The sequence below is a fragment of the Aulonocara stuartgranti genome (genome assembly GCF_965226115.1).
Source record: "Aulonocara stuartgranti genome assembly, chromosome: 7".
Taxonomy (NCBI): domain Eukaryota; kingdom Metazoa; phylum Chordata; class Actinopteri; order Cichliformes; family Cichlidae; genus Aulonocara; species Aulonocara stuartgranti.
The window spans coordinates 58,753,266-58,771,166 of NC_138945.1; the positions used below are offsets into that span (position 1 = coordinate 58,753,266).

At 40.5% G+C, this 17,901-nt stretch overlaps 1 protein-coding gene across 8 annotated transcripts in view; it reads right to left on the reverse strand.

The window, feature by feature from the left end:
* mef2aa (myocyte enhancer factor 2aa) overlaps positions 1–17,901 on the reverse strand; it is a 68,372-nt gene that overhangs the window by 39,799 nt on the left and 10,672 nt on the right. For all 8 annotated transcript variants that reach the window (XM_082538441.1, XM_082538446.1, XM_082538444.1 and 5 more), the window contains exon 2: positions 4,644–4,858. In XM_082538441.1, the coding sequence (XP_082394567.1) occupies positions 4,644–4,697 (54 nt within the window). In that variant the 5' untranslated portion in view covers positions 4,698–4,858. The remainder of the gene's footprint in view (positions 1–4,643; positions 4,859–17,901) is intronic.

Here is a 17,901-nt window from a genome sequence, read left to right on the forward strand (position 1 = left end):
CAATGGCAAAGCTTTCCTATGCTTAACCGAGTCAAATACACCCACAAACACACTCGATGCGGTTTTAGCATTTTTTCGAATCGCTCCTGCAGTAAGATGTGGTGCAAATTTAGTCTAACTCCCTGACTAATTCATGTAATTCACAGCGACAGGATTAGCCTCAGTATTGTAAAATTCTACACGACACTGTACCAGTGCATCTTACAGTTTTTCACAAAAATCGTATGCCATGGCGAAAAAAGACAGGCCACATTTAAACTTCCAACACATTTAAGTGATCCCAGCTTTCTAGGCTTGCTAAGGTCATTTTAACAGCTCACACAATACCCAGCAGATCAGTGAGCCTCTGCCACACTGAAAACTCTCTGATGTTTTAAGAAGCTCTCTCAAAGTCTAGATAAAGTAGTAATTCCACTCTCAATTCACACTTTCTGCATTTCTACCTTCTTCCCAAGAGCCCCACCACCACAACCTATGTTTATAGAGCTTTAATTGAGGTAGGTAATTTACTTTTTATTTTTTATATTTTTATAGCAGACCAAACTAAATGCTGCTGCAGTTCTATCTTTCCCTAAGCGATAGCAAGTTCAGGTAATGGGGAAACCTTCTTTGGAATGGACAAAATCATACTCGAGGGGTAAATTTAAAAAACTGCATATGAACGGCAACAAGTAAATTTGGTCTCATCAGCAATACAGTGGCCTGTTTGTTAAAAATAATTATAGACCTGCTTAGCTGGTAAAATGCAATGGAAAGTTTAACTGCACAACGTATAGACCTTTAGTGTAAACATACAAGCATGGGTCTGTTACGTTTTACTGCTGTATTTGGTTTATGTTTTATTGTCTTCAACATTCACAAGACAGGCTCTGCCACGGAAACTTGTGTAGCATATAACAGCATATGCTACAACAAACTCCAATACACACATTCACACAGAACTGACTTGTCAATCAAATGGTCTATCAATGTCTGTCCGCAGGCAGAGGTGCCAAGATGACAAACAAGACATCTGGGACTGAGAGTGCAGCTGTGACTGGAGCATGGCAGGAGATGCCTGAGTCACTAACACCTTCAGAGGGGTGAGGAGCTAGCGGCCTTATTAGAACCTCATGTCACCTCTGACAGCCCCCATGGCAGACATGAGAGCGGGCTACAGAGACAGTGAAGTCTGGCACCAGCTGGCAGAGTGACCCAGGCCCTGTGGCTGCTGCCCTGGCTCCGCAGTGGCAGAGTGTGTGGGCTTAGGAGATGAGCCAGGGCCACTGTGACTGTCTGCCTGGATCAGCTCTCTCTGAGAGAGAGAACAGCCCGAGGAACCCCATGTGGACATTCGAAGGCACAATGGGCTAATCCAGTGGGTGGGATTGACCTTGAAACCTACAGTAGCTGTGACGGATCCTGTTTAGCGGAGACGATGACATGCAAGGTAACAAAATGTAAGTAGGTTTCCTGGAAATATCTCTAATCAATAACAAGAATGATGCATTTAACGGATAATTAATTTGTTCTGTTTATTGAAAACTGTAACTGAGAAAGTGTGTTGTGTTCAATATACTCTAAGTAAACCTGCTGCCCTGTCTAAAACCAAGACGAGATCAGCTAATTAATGGACACAAGCACTATTTCCACTTTCCTTTTGGACTTTCACACACCAAACAATAAAGAGATGATGCAACAAATAACAGATTCATCTCAAAGTACAACCTGTCTGTAACGCTTTGTGCTACTTCATGCTTCTGCCTCACAGTTTTAATAAATCCACGTATCATCTTAAACAAAGAAAACAGTGCAGATGCACTGGCTCTTAAGTTTAACACTTTTCTTCTGTTCTTTCCATTGTCTATCAACAAACTCTTTAAGTGTCAAAAATATATATCAATTAAAAAAATATATAACAATGACTGCTCAGAACTTCAGGACTGAGTGAAAGCTGAAAAAGAGGCGCTATGTGCTGTGTTGCTCCCTGGAGAGTAAGTGAGAGAGAGTCTCTGCTTGCCTACAGGCATTTGACGTGCTGGAGCAAAATCCAAAATGAGCCACAGCAAGGGCAGGCAACCCTCCACCCAGCAGCAAAATCATCAAACTTTTAATGACTTGGACAATTACCCCCAGTGAGCCTGCTTAATGGCATCCAGAGGACGTCACTAGACACTGCTCACTAGGCCTCACCAACATGTACACTAACTTACGAGACTGATGCATACCTTGGCTTCTTCACTACTGTTCTCCCTATAGTTTCACAAAAATCACAGCTGCTTTGGGAAGAAGGTAAAACTCACTGAATTTGCTCAGTGCTCTTGGCCCTACTATTGTTATTTTGTAAAGAACATAAGTTCCAAACCTCTGAAGTCTGAAAGAATGACGACTTTCTATTGTTGAAGGCTAAATTTTCTTACTGGTCCGTCCAGTCTTCTAGAAACTCAAAGTAAAAGAGGAAAATATAAGAACCTTTCAATCTGCACATGATGCCTGTACCTGTCTGTGTCTCAAAAGGTAATAATTGCTGTGAATACATCAAATCAGAAGAATCGTGCAGGTTGTTATCTTGCATTCATTTGCAATCAGTAAAGTCGGTCTAGCTGATGACTCTACTGCTGCCATCATTTAGCCAAGCCATGGAACAGAAACTGGCTCTTTGCAGTTGTACAGTAAGCATTATACGACCTCAGTTTGCTCCATGTCTCGTTCTCCAGTGCATCTCTGCCAGGTCAAACAGCAGAAAGCGGCACAAAAATACTCTACCCTACACATGATGTATTAAACAGTTACACATCAATTTGTCATACATGCACAACACACTTCATTAGAATATAAACCTACCTGCGAAGTTCACAGCTTGCACTACGCTGTAACTACTTACCGTCTCAGCCTGTGTCACACACAGTGTTATAAATCCTGAAGGGTTAACAACCCTCCTAAAACACTTGCAGAGACAATGCAAGGGAGCCCCTGTTGTCCTTACACAACATCCTCTATAGAAATACTGTCTAATTAGTCCACTTAAGGACCTCTTTCATTTCACTGTTACACTATGGAAAACTAACAGCAAAGATTTAAACTGTCTCCTGACAATGGGGAACATATGCTAATGGCTATTCCCCCTTGGTTAGGAGCACGCCCAAGGGAGATGGCACTGTGCGCTTCATGGCCCACGGAAAAAAAACGAGAGAGAAAAAAAAAAGCCACACGCATACATCACCTTATACCAAAGCTTTATTTTAGCACAGCCTATTGTCACAGCAGATTCTCTGCTGAGCCAGCTAAAACCAAACTAAATGCTAAATGTAAGCTGAAATGCCTGCATGCTGCTGATAAACTTTCTCACAAATTATCCAGTCAGACATTTAAAATCTGATGCAAACACTAGACTTTGGAAGGCGTGTTAATAATAAGCTCTTCAGCTTTACTTTCCCATAAAACAACACTGCAAAATGTGTCCCCTCACCGCCTCATATATGCAGTGCAAAGAATGGATCTTCTGAAGAGTTAACCTGCTCGCTTAGCAATCAGAAACCAACCTATTTTCATATAACTTTATGTTCTTTTTTTCCTTCATGTCACAGGTCACTGAATAGAGCTTGGATACCACCAACGAGCTTAGACCGATTCCCCTAATACCCCCCTATTTGGAACCCACCCAGAACCAGGTGTAGTGCTGATAATTGGCCCACACTGTGGAATTTTGTTTTACACTTGACTACTACTGCTACCCGCACAGATAGAAACATAGTCAGAGTACCAACTGCATATTACCACATAATTAATCATGTTTAGCCGATGTTAACCAGATGCGTTCTATCTAGATACAGGAAACCTATGTATCTGCATTAATTGGTATAATTTGTCAGAAACAGTGCACATGCTTCCTTAACTTAGCTCTTAAATCATAGGGAGCGTAGCTAAATAAGACATACCATTTCTGCTATAGATATCTGCACCTGTTATTCATGTTTCAAAAAGACCCAGGCTGTTTTTTACTGTTTTGCTGTTTAGGAGTTTATATTTAACATGAGCAGACAGAGTGAATTCCAGCTCTTTCCCGCTTTGTGGCTAGTCGGGACCAGCGAGGCCAAGGCAAAGAAGGATGCTGTGTGTCCTTCTGACCCACCCTACAAATGAGAGGGTGCTGTGGTGCAGTGGCTGCTCCTAATTACTACCAAACAGCTGCAAACACACAGGGCTACAGCAAAGGGCCCCAGCCATACTGCCGGGCCAGGGGACAAGCCCTACAGTGTGGGAAGGCCACAGGCAGCCCGCTGCACTTCTTGCAACACTCAGTTCACTCCCACGCCATGAGGCCCCCGCTGCGGCCCAGAGCTGCTGCTGCCTCATCAACTTCTCTGGTTGAAATTGCAGGGTGGCAAGGGAATCATGTCTGTAAATGCGACCGCACTGACAAAGAAATGTCATGGTCCCTGTTCAGCTGGCTGGGACTTTGGGGAGGGAGGTATGTCTGTTCAGATCTTTGCACACCATGACAGCTGCTGAACTTTTCCAAGAAGGAAAACAGAGAAAAACTGTAACCGTCAGATAGATACAGAGAAGCATGTAAAGATACAGAAGCATCTTTTAAAACAGTCTTAGATTAGACACAGACAAACATAGATATATAGATGAACTGTTATCTCTGTCCCACTCACCTGCCTGTTCCTTTCGTCCATGATCCTCGTGATCTGTATCTTCTTTCGCCCCATGGCTGTCTCCTTTCCTGGTTCTCTGACACCTCAACAATATCAGAATAACAACACTCGTTCTTCCTCCTCTCTCCTAGCACATTGTGGAAAAGTCTCTCTTCTTATATTGGCTCTCACACTTCTCAAGACACTCTTTGTTCTTCAGCAGACCACACCAGGATCTGAAAGAGGACCAAAAGAGAAAGAGAAAAACTGAAAGTTAATATGACACCCAACAACATCTCCCAAAGTACCAGAGGGTTCTGCATTTTGTACTCAAGCACATACAGAAACTATGAGACCTGAATAGCGTGCTGTTATCTCTTTGACTGCTTCAATTGTTCCACAGCTGAAATCACTGAAAGGCAAGTCTCCTTGACATTTATTGTGTTTTTTTCCTATTAGAAGCTCATATTTTGAAAGAACAGTTTGACATTTTGTTAGATTTTATATTTTTCTGACAAAGTTAAAATTAATACCAAAGCAGGTGGTGTTTTAAATTAGAAAAGCGAATGGAAACTTTTGTCCAAAGGTGACAAACTACACCCCCCCAGAACCTCTGAAGTACACCAATTAGCAAGTAATCTGTGCTAAGTCTATAAAAAGTTAAGAGTCAAGGGGGAAAAAAACAATTCAATATCTTATTAAGGGTTATTTGCTTGGTTATTTCTTGGCTGAGAGCACTACCTTCCTGGAGTCTCTGGTCGTTGCCTGGCAACTGGTTTCAACTGGTGTGACTAAGTGAGCTCTGAACTTGTAGGCAAATTTAGTTCCCTTCACAGAGATTCAGGTTAACCATTTCTCTATTTCCAGGCTTTGTAATAAGTTAAGCTAAGGTAAGATAACCAGAAACTAGTTGTTCATTTGACTTTGAGGAGAGGTATAAATTCTTCCACAAAGAAAGTGAAGAAGTGCATTTCTATAAATGCCAAACTTTTAGTATACTCACCTACTTTAAGTTAGCATTTGTCTTATGCTTACATTTAACACTATTTCACACATTTAACACAGAATGCAAGGTTTTTATTAAACAAAAACTTTTAGTCTTCCACCACCTGTACACATAGCCAGTTTTCAAAAGAAGATCATGCTGTCCCGAGAAGGCAAATTATGGACACTGTGTCCTCTTAGGAGAGGGACCATCTGGATTGTTACTCACACACAGTTAAAAGCAGGCATACACGATGCTAAAGGGAGCAGGTTGGGTTTGGCGGCTTTAACAGAGTAGTTGAACTCTATGCATGACACTCCCTTTCTCTAATTCTGGGTTTACAGAATGAAATGTACAGTAGTTCAATCTTTTTTTTATCCCATAACGTTTATATTGGCTACATAAAAGTTATCAAGGGACACCAGTGACAGACTGGGATTAAATGATGCGCAATACATAGCATAACTAACGTTTTTGGTAACTGGCTTTGATAGCAGAGTTTTTCCTGAAACAAATTGATTTATTTGAAAAAACCTGTACCTTCCTCAGCCAGTAATATTTTTTTTACGGTCTGAGCTTGGTTACACTGATGCCAGCTTTGCTGTTAAGATGATGAAGAGGGAGAGCATAGTTTGGTCTTACAATAGGGTGGTTGAAATCTCCAGGGTTATAGGATAAGCCAGAGGGATAAAAAGAATTTGGAATATATTCCCATATGAGCTTGTAACCTGGCCAGTGGTTCAGACCACAGTGTTCCCCAAGGAACATCTAACTCTGTCCTGTCTCTACTTCTCTGGAAGAAGAGATATAGCCCCCTCCCTGGAGGCACATCCATCACTTACACCCAGCAAATAGAAAATGTCCAAACAACTATATTTCCCCCATGAGTACAAATGTAGAAAGGTTAACAACTCGGGCCTTTAGATGCAGTCAGCAGTTGCGAGGTGAGGAAGCCAGGGGCCGATTTGGCAGTGAAAACGAAAATGACCAGTTGCAGTGGCACACAGTCATTATGGGTTACAGATGGACTGGCATTATGGTGTCTGGCTGTCTGAATCGGGGCTCCACTGTAGGCAAACTTGACTGAGATCACCTTGCTAACTTCCCACGCGTGGCTGTCTGAGCCAGGAAAGAAACTGTCTGAACCCCCACAAAGAATTTCCCCAAACCACATCACAACAGGCCAGGGAGAATGACAGTGCTCTTGTTCATTCAGCATTTTACACACAAACTAATGTTTGAATTAAAGGGAGCCCTGGGCAAAGGGTGTCTATTCCACTAAAGAAATACACTGGCCACCCTGAAGTTTAATATATTAGTATGGGAGACAACTGTAGCAATACAGTAGCTACACTGCCAAATTCAGTGACTTTACTTCTTTTAAAGTAAAATAAATGCGATTTTCAAGTTCAACACCAAACAAACAAGTTCAAAACTTGAAAGAAAAACTCACCACCCTGGTGCATTTTATCTGCAAAGATTATGAGAACATCATTTTGCTCCTCCTCTGTGTTTGTTAAGTTTTATCTGTGCAAGTGAATATGGTGTCAGTTTTGAGATGTTTTATCTAATCACTTGCCAAGGCTAGTCTGAACTGACCACTGGCCTGTTATTTCAGTGTGTGCATATGTGAATAGGTTCAGTGTAATGCGAGTATAAGCAGCGCGTACACATTCTTTCCTCCCGTTTTGCAGAGGAGCTGTCACCGGAGGACAGTTCAAGTCTAGAGGCATAATAGGCTGTGTCGTGACATTTTATCTTCCACAGATATGAAATGACAAGCTGAGAGAGCCTTCAGACTGCAGGTGTGCCACGCTCCAAACTTAGTGTCCATATTCATCACAAGTTAGCTAGCCACTTTAGATTTTGACTAACAAAACATTATTTTCAAGACTTGAACAACAGCAATCACTGATGTGTTACTGTGGTTATCACAGTATACTTTGGCGTAGAATAAATAACGCAATTTCAACGTCCTGAAGTGAGTGGGATAATTCAGCTGGTCTTACCAACCGGATAAACATGTCAGAAGATGTTCAGATTACAAAGTAGAACAATGTCTGCACTGTAGCAAAGTGCGTGTTTCTGCGTGACACTCTTAACTTCTCGTGAGTGTTGGAATGGGACAGAGTATCTGTTTATGGCCTAAATCATGTGCTCTTTGTACAAGTGAGTGTGCATGTGCGTAGGAAACAGAGACATAGACAATAAACATAAAAGGAGAAAAGCACTGAACCAGAACCAGGATACCATATGAGGCTATGAGCCCACCTTAGAAAAAATGTACAGTATAGTCACGCAGCTGTCTCCTGTAAACTCACTGTCAACAGTAAAACCTCTTTCTTTCCAGCAGAGTGATTTAGTGGAAGTCTACTGGCAGCGATTTGAGTGTTTTAATTTGTGTAAAATTACCTTAAAATGATAACTGGGTTTTTGTTTTCTTACCTTCACTGCAAGTGGCCACTAAATAATACACATTGGTCCTTTACCAGCTGCAAAAGGTTCCACTCAGTAAATTATAAAACATTCTGTGGATAGTAGCAAAGTAGACGAAGAAGATGAAGTCACCTTGTTTGCACAAAGATGCATGGAAATGGATGAACGGTGTTGATAGTGACCAAGGTAAATGGATTAGCATCAAAGTTCCATATTAAATACACTTTTTTATTCCGCTTTGTTGATTTACAGCTAGAAGATCGCATGTTTAATACTACCACTTATTCTTCTCTGCCTTCTGCATGTGCTGCACAATAATCTGATTGGAAGATAGTGCAAGGTTTCCAGTTCTGTAAAACTAGAAATGACTCATGCGGCTCACTAATGTTAGCTTTAGTGTTAGTTTTTCCAGCATTACATTTTTTGCTCTTCTTGACTGTCTGTCATTAAGAGGTTGATGCATTGTAATGTTGAAGTTTCATAAAGACACTGCAGGAAACATTTCTACAAACCCACATATCTGAATGGCTGCCTCCACGTACAGAAACCATATCTACTGTGAATCCAACATTACCTCGAGCTTTTTCATGAAAAGCCACACATATACTAAATGATTTTGCATTTAGGAGAAGCTTTAGTTGGTGCACACAAAACAGCACATTGTATAACAACACTACATTACAAAGACCTTGATGTGACACACCTGGTCCACTTTGATATAAATCAATCCAGCACTTCTGAAAGATGCTTACCAAACATTTGTAACACATAAATCAATGTGCAGAGAACATGTCACTGTAGCAACGGCCACAGTTTGACATAAAGTCAATATGGCATCCCCTACTATACCTGCTGTTAAACAAACATGCAGTTTTAGAATATGCCATGCCTATACAAGTGACTAAGCATTGCAGTTGTTTATTAACAGAGCCGCAGCGATCCTCTGTGATGAGGTGCGACACTGGTCAACTGACAAGAATGCTAGTCCTCCTCCTCCTCCCTTAAGACGGACCACTGAGACACTGGGAGGCTTGGTGACAGGTCTAGCCCTTTCACAATCAATAAAACATGCTCAATTCCCAGTGTAATTACTGGATCCAGCCTCCTCCCTCCCTCCTTGTAAGCCTGCGCTCATTCCACACAAAGTTGAACCATTACTCTCTCATCTGCTGCCCTATATAAAAGGTAACATAAAATTACATTTCTGTTGTGAGATGTACCTAATGAACAAAAAACGAGGCCAGCGCTATGCAGTTAGTCTGTAACGAAGCTTATAAACTACAAACTTTTTTTTCACTCAACATCTCAAACGTCATAATATAATAAGAATTTGTCAAAGAAGATTTTGAAGATTCATCCTATGTGGCTTGTGTTAAAGACGTACCCACCATATGTAGCTATACGCAGCAAGCGCGCTTCAACTTCTTTGAAGGTGATGGACAGCAGCCAAAGTCTTAAGCATAGCCGTGACAGTTGCACTTCCTGTGCAAGGCAGAGTTAGCCTCAGTATCCTACCACAGGCCGTGGGCAGACAAAACTTAACTTCCTGCCCCTCGACTTCCTGTTATTCAGGACCTTTCAAAGTGCCCCTCTGCGGGGGAGACAGAGGGAGCGGGGCAAGTTAGTGGGGAGGAAGAAAGGGAGGGACCACCTTGGGGATACCCTCCCTTCTGATCCTTCCCCTTATTATCATCCTGAATGTAAGTCGAAGACTAAACAACAGAGGCTCATCTCTCGTGGCTTTGCCCTGTCTGTTTACTGTGTTTACTGTAAGGATCATTACATAGGCCGGACGACGTGCACAGGATGCTTTTGGCCACTCACTTTACAATTAGCAGGCAGAGGCCTTTTCTAGTTATTCAAACACTCCAATGGTTACATAAGAATGAATCACGGTGCTCACAACTCAAGTTAATATATAAACAACATGATTAAGACAGAAGTACATTCCCGAGCATGCAACAGCCTCACGCGGTAATCTGATGTGCATTGACACACAGATTCTGTGAAATAATCCATGACGACGTTCTTAAGTGTATCAAACTCAAAGTGTCAACATTGTGGCTCGGTTATGATTAGCTTCTGGCAGACTGAAGACATAAAGCGAAGCGGCCTAAATCCACAGTTTTACCAATTTGTTTCAATGGCGCCTTGACACCAGCGCAGTAGGAAATGAACATCCACCTCTTTGTTCTCGCTTTAATCAGGAGGTGCTGTACCTGTAAATGGGGCTGTTGGCCTGAGGGGAGTGGAGGCAAGCCAGCCCTCTCACACTCTCTCCCTCTTCCCTTTTGTGAGAGTGCGCTTATCTCCCTCTCCAGCAGTGAAAGGCAGTATTGTGGCCCCAGCAGCATCACTAGTGTTAATGTCTCCTGATGCTAATCTGACACACGGCTGATCCTTTAACAACCACTTTCTCTATCCCCCCCCCTTTTTTTGCCCTCCCCCTTCTTTCTTTTTTTTATTCTTTCATGCCATTTCTCATGATTTATTTTTCATCGTCTCTTTTTAATTCTCCCTTTCTTTAAACTCATGTTATACATTCCCTCACCTCAGTTTCCAAGGCAACTAATGAGACATAATTAACATGAGCTATCGCAAGGGCATGTGAGCAAAAAAGTGAAAAAGGAGGCTTTGAGAAATGTAGAGAGGTGGGGCAGTCTGCAAAACATGGACTTTCTGCAGCACTTCCCCTTCCTCTGTAAAGCATAGCTTGGGGGTGACATTTCTCACACAAGAGAGATTTGAATATCATTTCAAGGAAAGGCTAAAATGCTTATGATATGAACACCTTGAACGTGTTAAAAACAAAATTCATACAGTTTGCACTAAAGAAGATCCTGCAGGCCAAAACACTGAGACTGAAATCAGGAATGGCAAGTCTTTCATAGGTTGCTTACAGATTTAAGCACTGTTAGAATGTTTCTTGCCTTATTGCATTAGGTAATACGTTTCCCTACATATTAAATCAGTCTGAAGCTAATTCGATGAAGAAAGTATAAAAATGCATTGTTCAAAAGCAAACAGTGACCTGCATGTAGGGACAGTCACAAAGCCAGCAGTGAGTGCCTGCACTGAAATGGCAGCCAAGCAGACAGCGAGTGGTTAATCTGCCCTGATGACTGGAAGCTCAGTCCAACTCTCCAATGACCCAGCTGTAATCCCACAATGGATCAATGCAAGTTCAAACAATCCTCCATGCTGCTAGCACCTTGCTTGGGCTGGGGGGTGGTGGTGTAAGACAGGGACCAGGAGACAGAAAGCTACTTATCACCTGCAAAATGACATCAAAAGGAAAGAGAGCCCCACAGGATGAACTTGTTCTCACTGAGAATACGCTTCACTGTGGGCTACAGCATACTGTATAGACGACTGAGTGGAAATGATGTCGCTCTTCAGATATACACCAGACACGTATTCAATCTGCAAAATATGAATGACGATGAGTGGATATAACAACTTGTAACTGAAGGACATCATATGCTGACAACCTTAGCAGACAGACATCCTCCATCTCACTCTCGCAGTACTGTCAGGGGATGAGAGGACTATGCAAGGTGACTTTGACTAACTGCCTTGGGGTTTCGTGAGAAAACGCCATTGACATTACATTAATTTCATGTCTCTTTTTTAACTGACTTAGTGCCACGGAGGCCTGGAGAATAGAAAAAAAACCCGAAACAGACATTTTGCTTTAGCTTCAAGGCATAGGCAGTAGGGATCTAGAGGCCAGGAAGACAACAGTGACAAATAGGTGACATGATGTGATACCAACTTTTTCCTCATTATACGAGTAATTTAACAGAAGGATGAGACATTCAGTCAGCAGATCAGGATAAATGTTAGTCAGAAACTTTCCACTGCAGCTCACGTGTGTTTAGGTTTGATGGCAGTTTTTGCCAATGAAAGACAGACAGAAAGAAAACAACAGAGAGAGAGAGTGAGAAGGGAAGTGTGAGAGAGAAGACAGTATGACTGTGTTAACTATGTGGAAAGATGTAAGGGAAACAAGACTAAAAGAAGCACCCCGCACCCATCCCAACCCACCTCTGTGGTAGTGTGGTAGTGTGGTAGTGTGCGGCAGCTGCGTTGTAACATAATTACTGCTGGGACACTTCTATTCCCAATGATCCATTTGCGTCAGTCAGGTTTTCAAGCCCAGCCAATGAATGGATTCTCAGTTTCTCAAGGATAAAGAGATGACCCTCACCTAACAGTTATATCCATTTCATGTAGAAAAGCTACTCTCCTCCTCAAGGTAAATCCCTTGATGCATATTTGAGTCAAACTTTCATGAACATAGAAAATCATGATAACTTCTTCGATGCACAGACAGGATGATGAATTATATCTCATTAAAAATGGATGTGCTTGATGACATAGATATACAGTTAAGTTGCTATATTGTCCTGTTAGCATAAGGATTTGCCTCTAAAATATTACCATCACTATTAAGTTACAGAGCTCAACATTTTAGTTCCCGGCTTTCCAGATGGTTATTTAATAAAACTTACCGACGTCCTGAAGCTCTCAGCAACTTGAAAAATGTGTTTAAACACTGAGATTAAAGGCTGCGTTAGCCCACGACCCAATGTTAGGTTTATGCCACAGTTACCTTATATTAATTGGCAATTACCAAAATCATTTTTTAATGTTTTAACGGTTAACCTGTATACGCAAGCTCTTTAATCAAAATTATATTTTTATGCTAAAATATATTTATTGTTGCTATTGTTACAATTTTACAAAAAAGCTGGAAAAAAATAGTAAAGTATATCATTATCTTTTGGTTAATTTGCAAATTACAATTATTTGCTTGTATTTCTAAACAGAAATATTAGTTTAATAGTTTTAGTGGTTGCATGTTATGCTTGATTTATTTTTTGACTTCTCAGAAAAGTCCAGTGTGATGGTTTAAATTAGAGCTGGGCGATAGAACGATAACGATATGTATCGCGATATAACTTTTACTCGATAGAGAAATTAAGCTATCGCGATAGACCTCGCCGCTCTTGTCCTCAAAAAAAAAAAAAAAAAAAAAGGTCAGCCAATCCAAATTAAGTAGCGCAGAGCCGAACCAATCACAGCCGCAGCATCACGTCGCGTGACTTGTTACGTACAGCACAAGTGCCAAGCCGCACGTGTGTTTGTTTGGGAAGCAGCCAGCGGGTAATGGAGCCAACGCGTAATGGAGGAAATGAGTGTGCCGACTAGAAAAATCAACCGAGCGTGACCGAAGAGAAAACAGATGATGGTTCCAATGCCGGAGAGATTGTCAAACGGAAGAGCCATAGAAGTTCCGTAGTGTGAAGGTATTTCGGCTATTTCAAGTCTGACAAAAAATAGAGTAGCGTGCACTGTAAATTGTGCCGAAAGCAAGTCTGGAAATACAATAAACTGGTGCATGCGTCACACTGTGCGCCACGTTATTGTTTCGGTGAAATGAATTTCTACAATACTGTTACTGTTAATTCTACTCTCTGCAGTGTTTAAATGCTTACATATACACACAGTTACTGTCCCTCCACACATACGACTCGGTTCTGCTTCTATGCCCCAGCTTTGTTTACTTTTTCCCACCGAAGCTTCTAGACTTCTGATTGGCCAGCATTTCGGCACGGTTAGGAATCTAGCGCCACCTGCTGCTTTGGCATGTTCATAGCAGCGTTTTCCTTCATTTCTGCCTTTATGTGTGGACGGGATTATTTTTAAAACGAAAACGGAAAATCTCAGTTTTCAAAAATACCCGTGTACGTGTGGACGTAGCCTCAGTCTCTGACTGGAAGCGCTAATTCGTCATTCGGCTTTTGTCAGACTAAAGTAACTGTTAAAACTGTTTGAAAAGCTAAGCTATACAACAAGGAGAGATTGAGAATTTTCTTTTAGTTCTCAGTTTATTTGATATTGACAAAAGTTAGTCAGTTTTGTCTGTTCTTCTGTAAAACAAACTAAGATTTATTTTTAGAATTAATATTTTGTTTCTAAGTGGAATTGACAATTTAGTAGTCTGTTTCGTTTGTTCTATTTTGAAACTTAAACGCTTTAGCGGCTGCCTTTTGTGTAGTTTGCAATATTTGCCTTTATTTATCTGAAAAAGTCTTATGTTCCTTAAGTACATCTACCCTGTTGAACTTATTATGGGAAATAAATATTTAAATAAAAACAAGCTGCTGATTATTTCACATTTTACTTGTGAGCAACGGCACATTTAAATCTTACAAATATAGTTATTTGGCTTATATCGTGATAGATATCGTTATCGCCTGAAATGGAAAAAACATATCGTGATATGAAAAAATCTCATATCGCCCAGCTCTAGTTTAAATGTTGGTTTAAAAATGTGAATTCAGTTAATCTAATGCAGTATTTTTGAATTTTAAACAAATTTTTGACACAGTTCCATGATATTTGTGTGTTCTAGATTTAAAGGTGGTCGAATAAACTTGTCTTGTTCTGCTTTTTGTTTTTTAATCTCCAACTTGAGAAATCATTAAGAAAAATTACTGTGCAAAGGCACTTTTTTCAATCAAGCAACCTGGAAATACCAGGACTCACTGTCTATGCTTACATTTTAAGTTTCCATGCTAACCTGCTACTTTGGTGCAGGACTGACGGACTGACTTGCGCATTTAAAATTTATAAGTTTTGTTTGGAGGGAATATTTTACTTTCTTTTCTTGTTTGTTTCAGTATTAATATAGCTACTTTTTGGATTATTAATTTATTTATTTATTTGAGACGCCACAAATCACACAAAAGACTTAACTTTATGTCAAAACATTTTTTATGCTCTCTGGAAGAGACATTTTGATTTTTAACTTACTATTTGGTTAATTTTGTATTTGTTGTTTGGTCGAGTGTGTAGGACAGATAAACACTGGAACAGTCTGTAAATACAGTTATAGTTAAAAAACGAAGCCAGTTTCTCTTTGTTTCTCCCTCCCCACCATTGTCATTTTTTTAAATTTAAATAAATTTTTTTTCTGAACACTACTACTGCCTTTCTTTCTTTCTTCCTTTCTATTATAAGTCTGAGTAAAGAAATCGCTGCATTTGGGTGCACCTGAAGAGGCTGCATTTGCTCGCAGCTGCAAGATGGTGCCATTAAAGCAGCGCTATTATTTTTTCTGTTGACTATTTCTTCTACATTCAACCAACATTATTAGCAAACTTACTCATGGGTAAATAAATAAATCGCTCTTCTAAAAACGATTGGTGAAAGGCTCAGCCTGTCGTCAGTCAATAAATTTGTCCAATCGCCCAACCTTATCACAGTCCTTACAACTGTTTCTTTATAACCTTAAACCCTGAAAATGTGATATATATTTCTTACTGATAAAAATTGCATTATGTGGGAAATGTCCATACCAACTGGCAGCTGTAGCTTTCTGGTAAGCAACATCTCATTGGTCCTTTTCTATGTGGTATACTTGCCTACCACTCTGTTATGAAATTCTAGTGTTTTATTTGTCTGTTACTGAGAACTAATTAGCAGGTATTTATCTGTGATCATAAAGGCTATGGATGTAGCTTGCAAAACAAGTTTGCTAGCATTGGCTGATAACTTAGCTCTTCCCCCTTCTTTCATCTACATATAATCACTTCAGATGGCAACAGGCAGAAAAATTGGAGTCCAGAAACGAATGGGTTACACCCACTTTTTTACATGCAGTCTGTTCTCCAACCACCAAGACTGCTCTGTTGAAGTGGCACATTATGCGCCAAGTAGTGCTTCTGAAGAAAGCCGTACTACTGTACTACTGTTTAAAAGTATGTTAAACAGTAGTACAGATATTGACTCTGAGTCACAGTATGAGTTTTTATAACATATTTTCTTATTTGTATTTGCAGAGGCCAAGTGTTCAACTAGATTTTGGAATTTCTTTAGGCAACAGCATTTCCCATAGTATCACACCATGATTCAGCTTAAGAAACTTTTCAACTCCTGATGTGCATAAATTATTTATAATCAGCCAGTCGTGCTATGTTAAAGTCATGAAAAATTATGTCATCCTAAACACACTTGACATATTAACCTCTAACTGCTCAGCTCATATTAACTCTGTTAATACAGATTGTGTATCTGAGGAAAATCCCTCCATCACCATACTCCCTGTGACTTTGTATGAGCTTCAAAAGATATCGTCTTAACATGACACATTAGCAATGAGGACATTATATAAACAAACACTTCCTGTGTTACCCCTTTGCTCTAACTGATGAAGTATTTTCAGTATTTCCCTATTTTCAGTATTTCATTATTTTTGTTGCTTATTGCTCTGTTCACTGTGTTACACACAAACACACATGGAATAATAAAAATTAATGCATGCATGCTCCTAGAGGTTTATAAATTTGCATAGAATTACAGTGTGGTCTGATTTGGTATGATGGCATGTGTCCATTTGCACGGTTGTCTATCATAAGATGGACTTCTCACCAGGGAACAATAATAATGCCAAACCCATAGGGAGCAATAGTCCCCCCCCCCCCCCCCAAACCTACCAGTAAGCCTGTGAGCTGTGTTAAGTGTCATGGCAGCCTTTTGATGTTGCACAGACCGCAACTCAGAAATGGTAAACAGCAAAGATGAACCAAGATCTTCCTCCAGGGGGAATCCACAGTGTAAGGATATTAGGGACGTTATGCATAATGCGTCTCAGCAGCAGCGCATTTACCCAATCCCAACATGTCTTTTTTAAACACTGGGAACCGAGATTAGACACAGAACTTCTAGATATCCAATTCTCCACCAGCATTTGGAAATCCACATGAAGATTTTACTAAATAAAAAGCATGTTTTGGAACACATACATGGGGTCCATATTGTTTAGGGGTATGGTGACTGGGTGTCTTCGGAGAATGTCTGCTTTTAATGGGAAAAAAAATTAAAAAGCTCAGAATAAATATTTGATTTTCTCTTCCCATTTTTATCTTCCACGCGATGCCTCTTTCCCACAGTGTTCCATTACATAAAAGGTTTATGCAATCTGAGCAGTGAGGATGGCCATGAGTCATAACAACAGTGAAAAGGCTAGCTAAAGTAGCACTGATTTTTTTTTTTCTTAGAATTTTATGTTATAGAATTGGTCTTTTAATGATCGCATGCAGACCTGTGATTCATGCATTTCATTTCATTTATATTACATTTAAAATAATGAAACTGCTCACTCATCTCTCCGTACCACATGGCTGAGAGATGATGGAAGTGTGAGAGAAAAAAGTAGGTTTTGCTAAATCATTTTGTCATAGTGCTTCATGTTGTTAAGGCTCCTTCAGGTCACAGTGGGTGACAGTTTTCATTTTTAATAATCACTCACGTTATCACTTTGCTTTTGTGAATGACAGTAAACATCAGTTTTAATGAGGCTTTTCCTGAAAATGTGCAAGGCAGATCTGCCCATTCTAGTCTGATATGTATTGACATGAATGATTATCATTCACTGAGCAAATAATGAAATGGGTATTTCACGAGCTATAGCCTACAGTTTCTCCCAGATCAGATGATATGTGTTAGCTGTCACATGAACACTGTGTGCAAACATGCACAGAGAGAGACAGAGAAGGGGAAGACAGAAAGACCCCAAAGGCCTTCGCACAACTTGTCTCTCCAGGAAACAGAAAGATTCCTGGAGAGGCTCTGGCCCTGTGTCCCAGCTTCAAATAGCTAATTGCCTCAGGCCCTCTATCCCAGGGCCAGCGGCTCATGATGAATCCCGACCTCCCTAATCGCAATACCCGCTGTGAACACCTCTGTAAGCTGGACCAGTGACAGAGGTTCAGAGGAGGATTGAAACAAAGTAAAGAACAACCCAGTCTGACATGAATCCAGGATGGCAACAGCCAGTGGAAACACTAC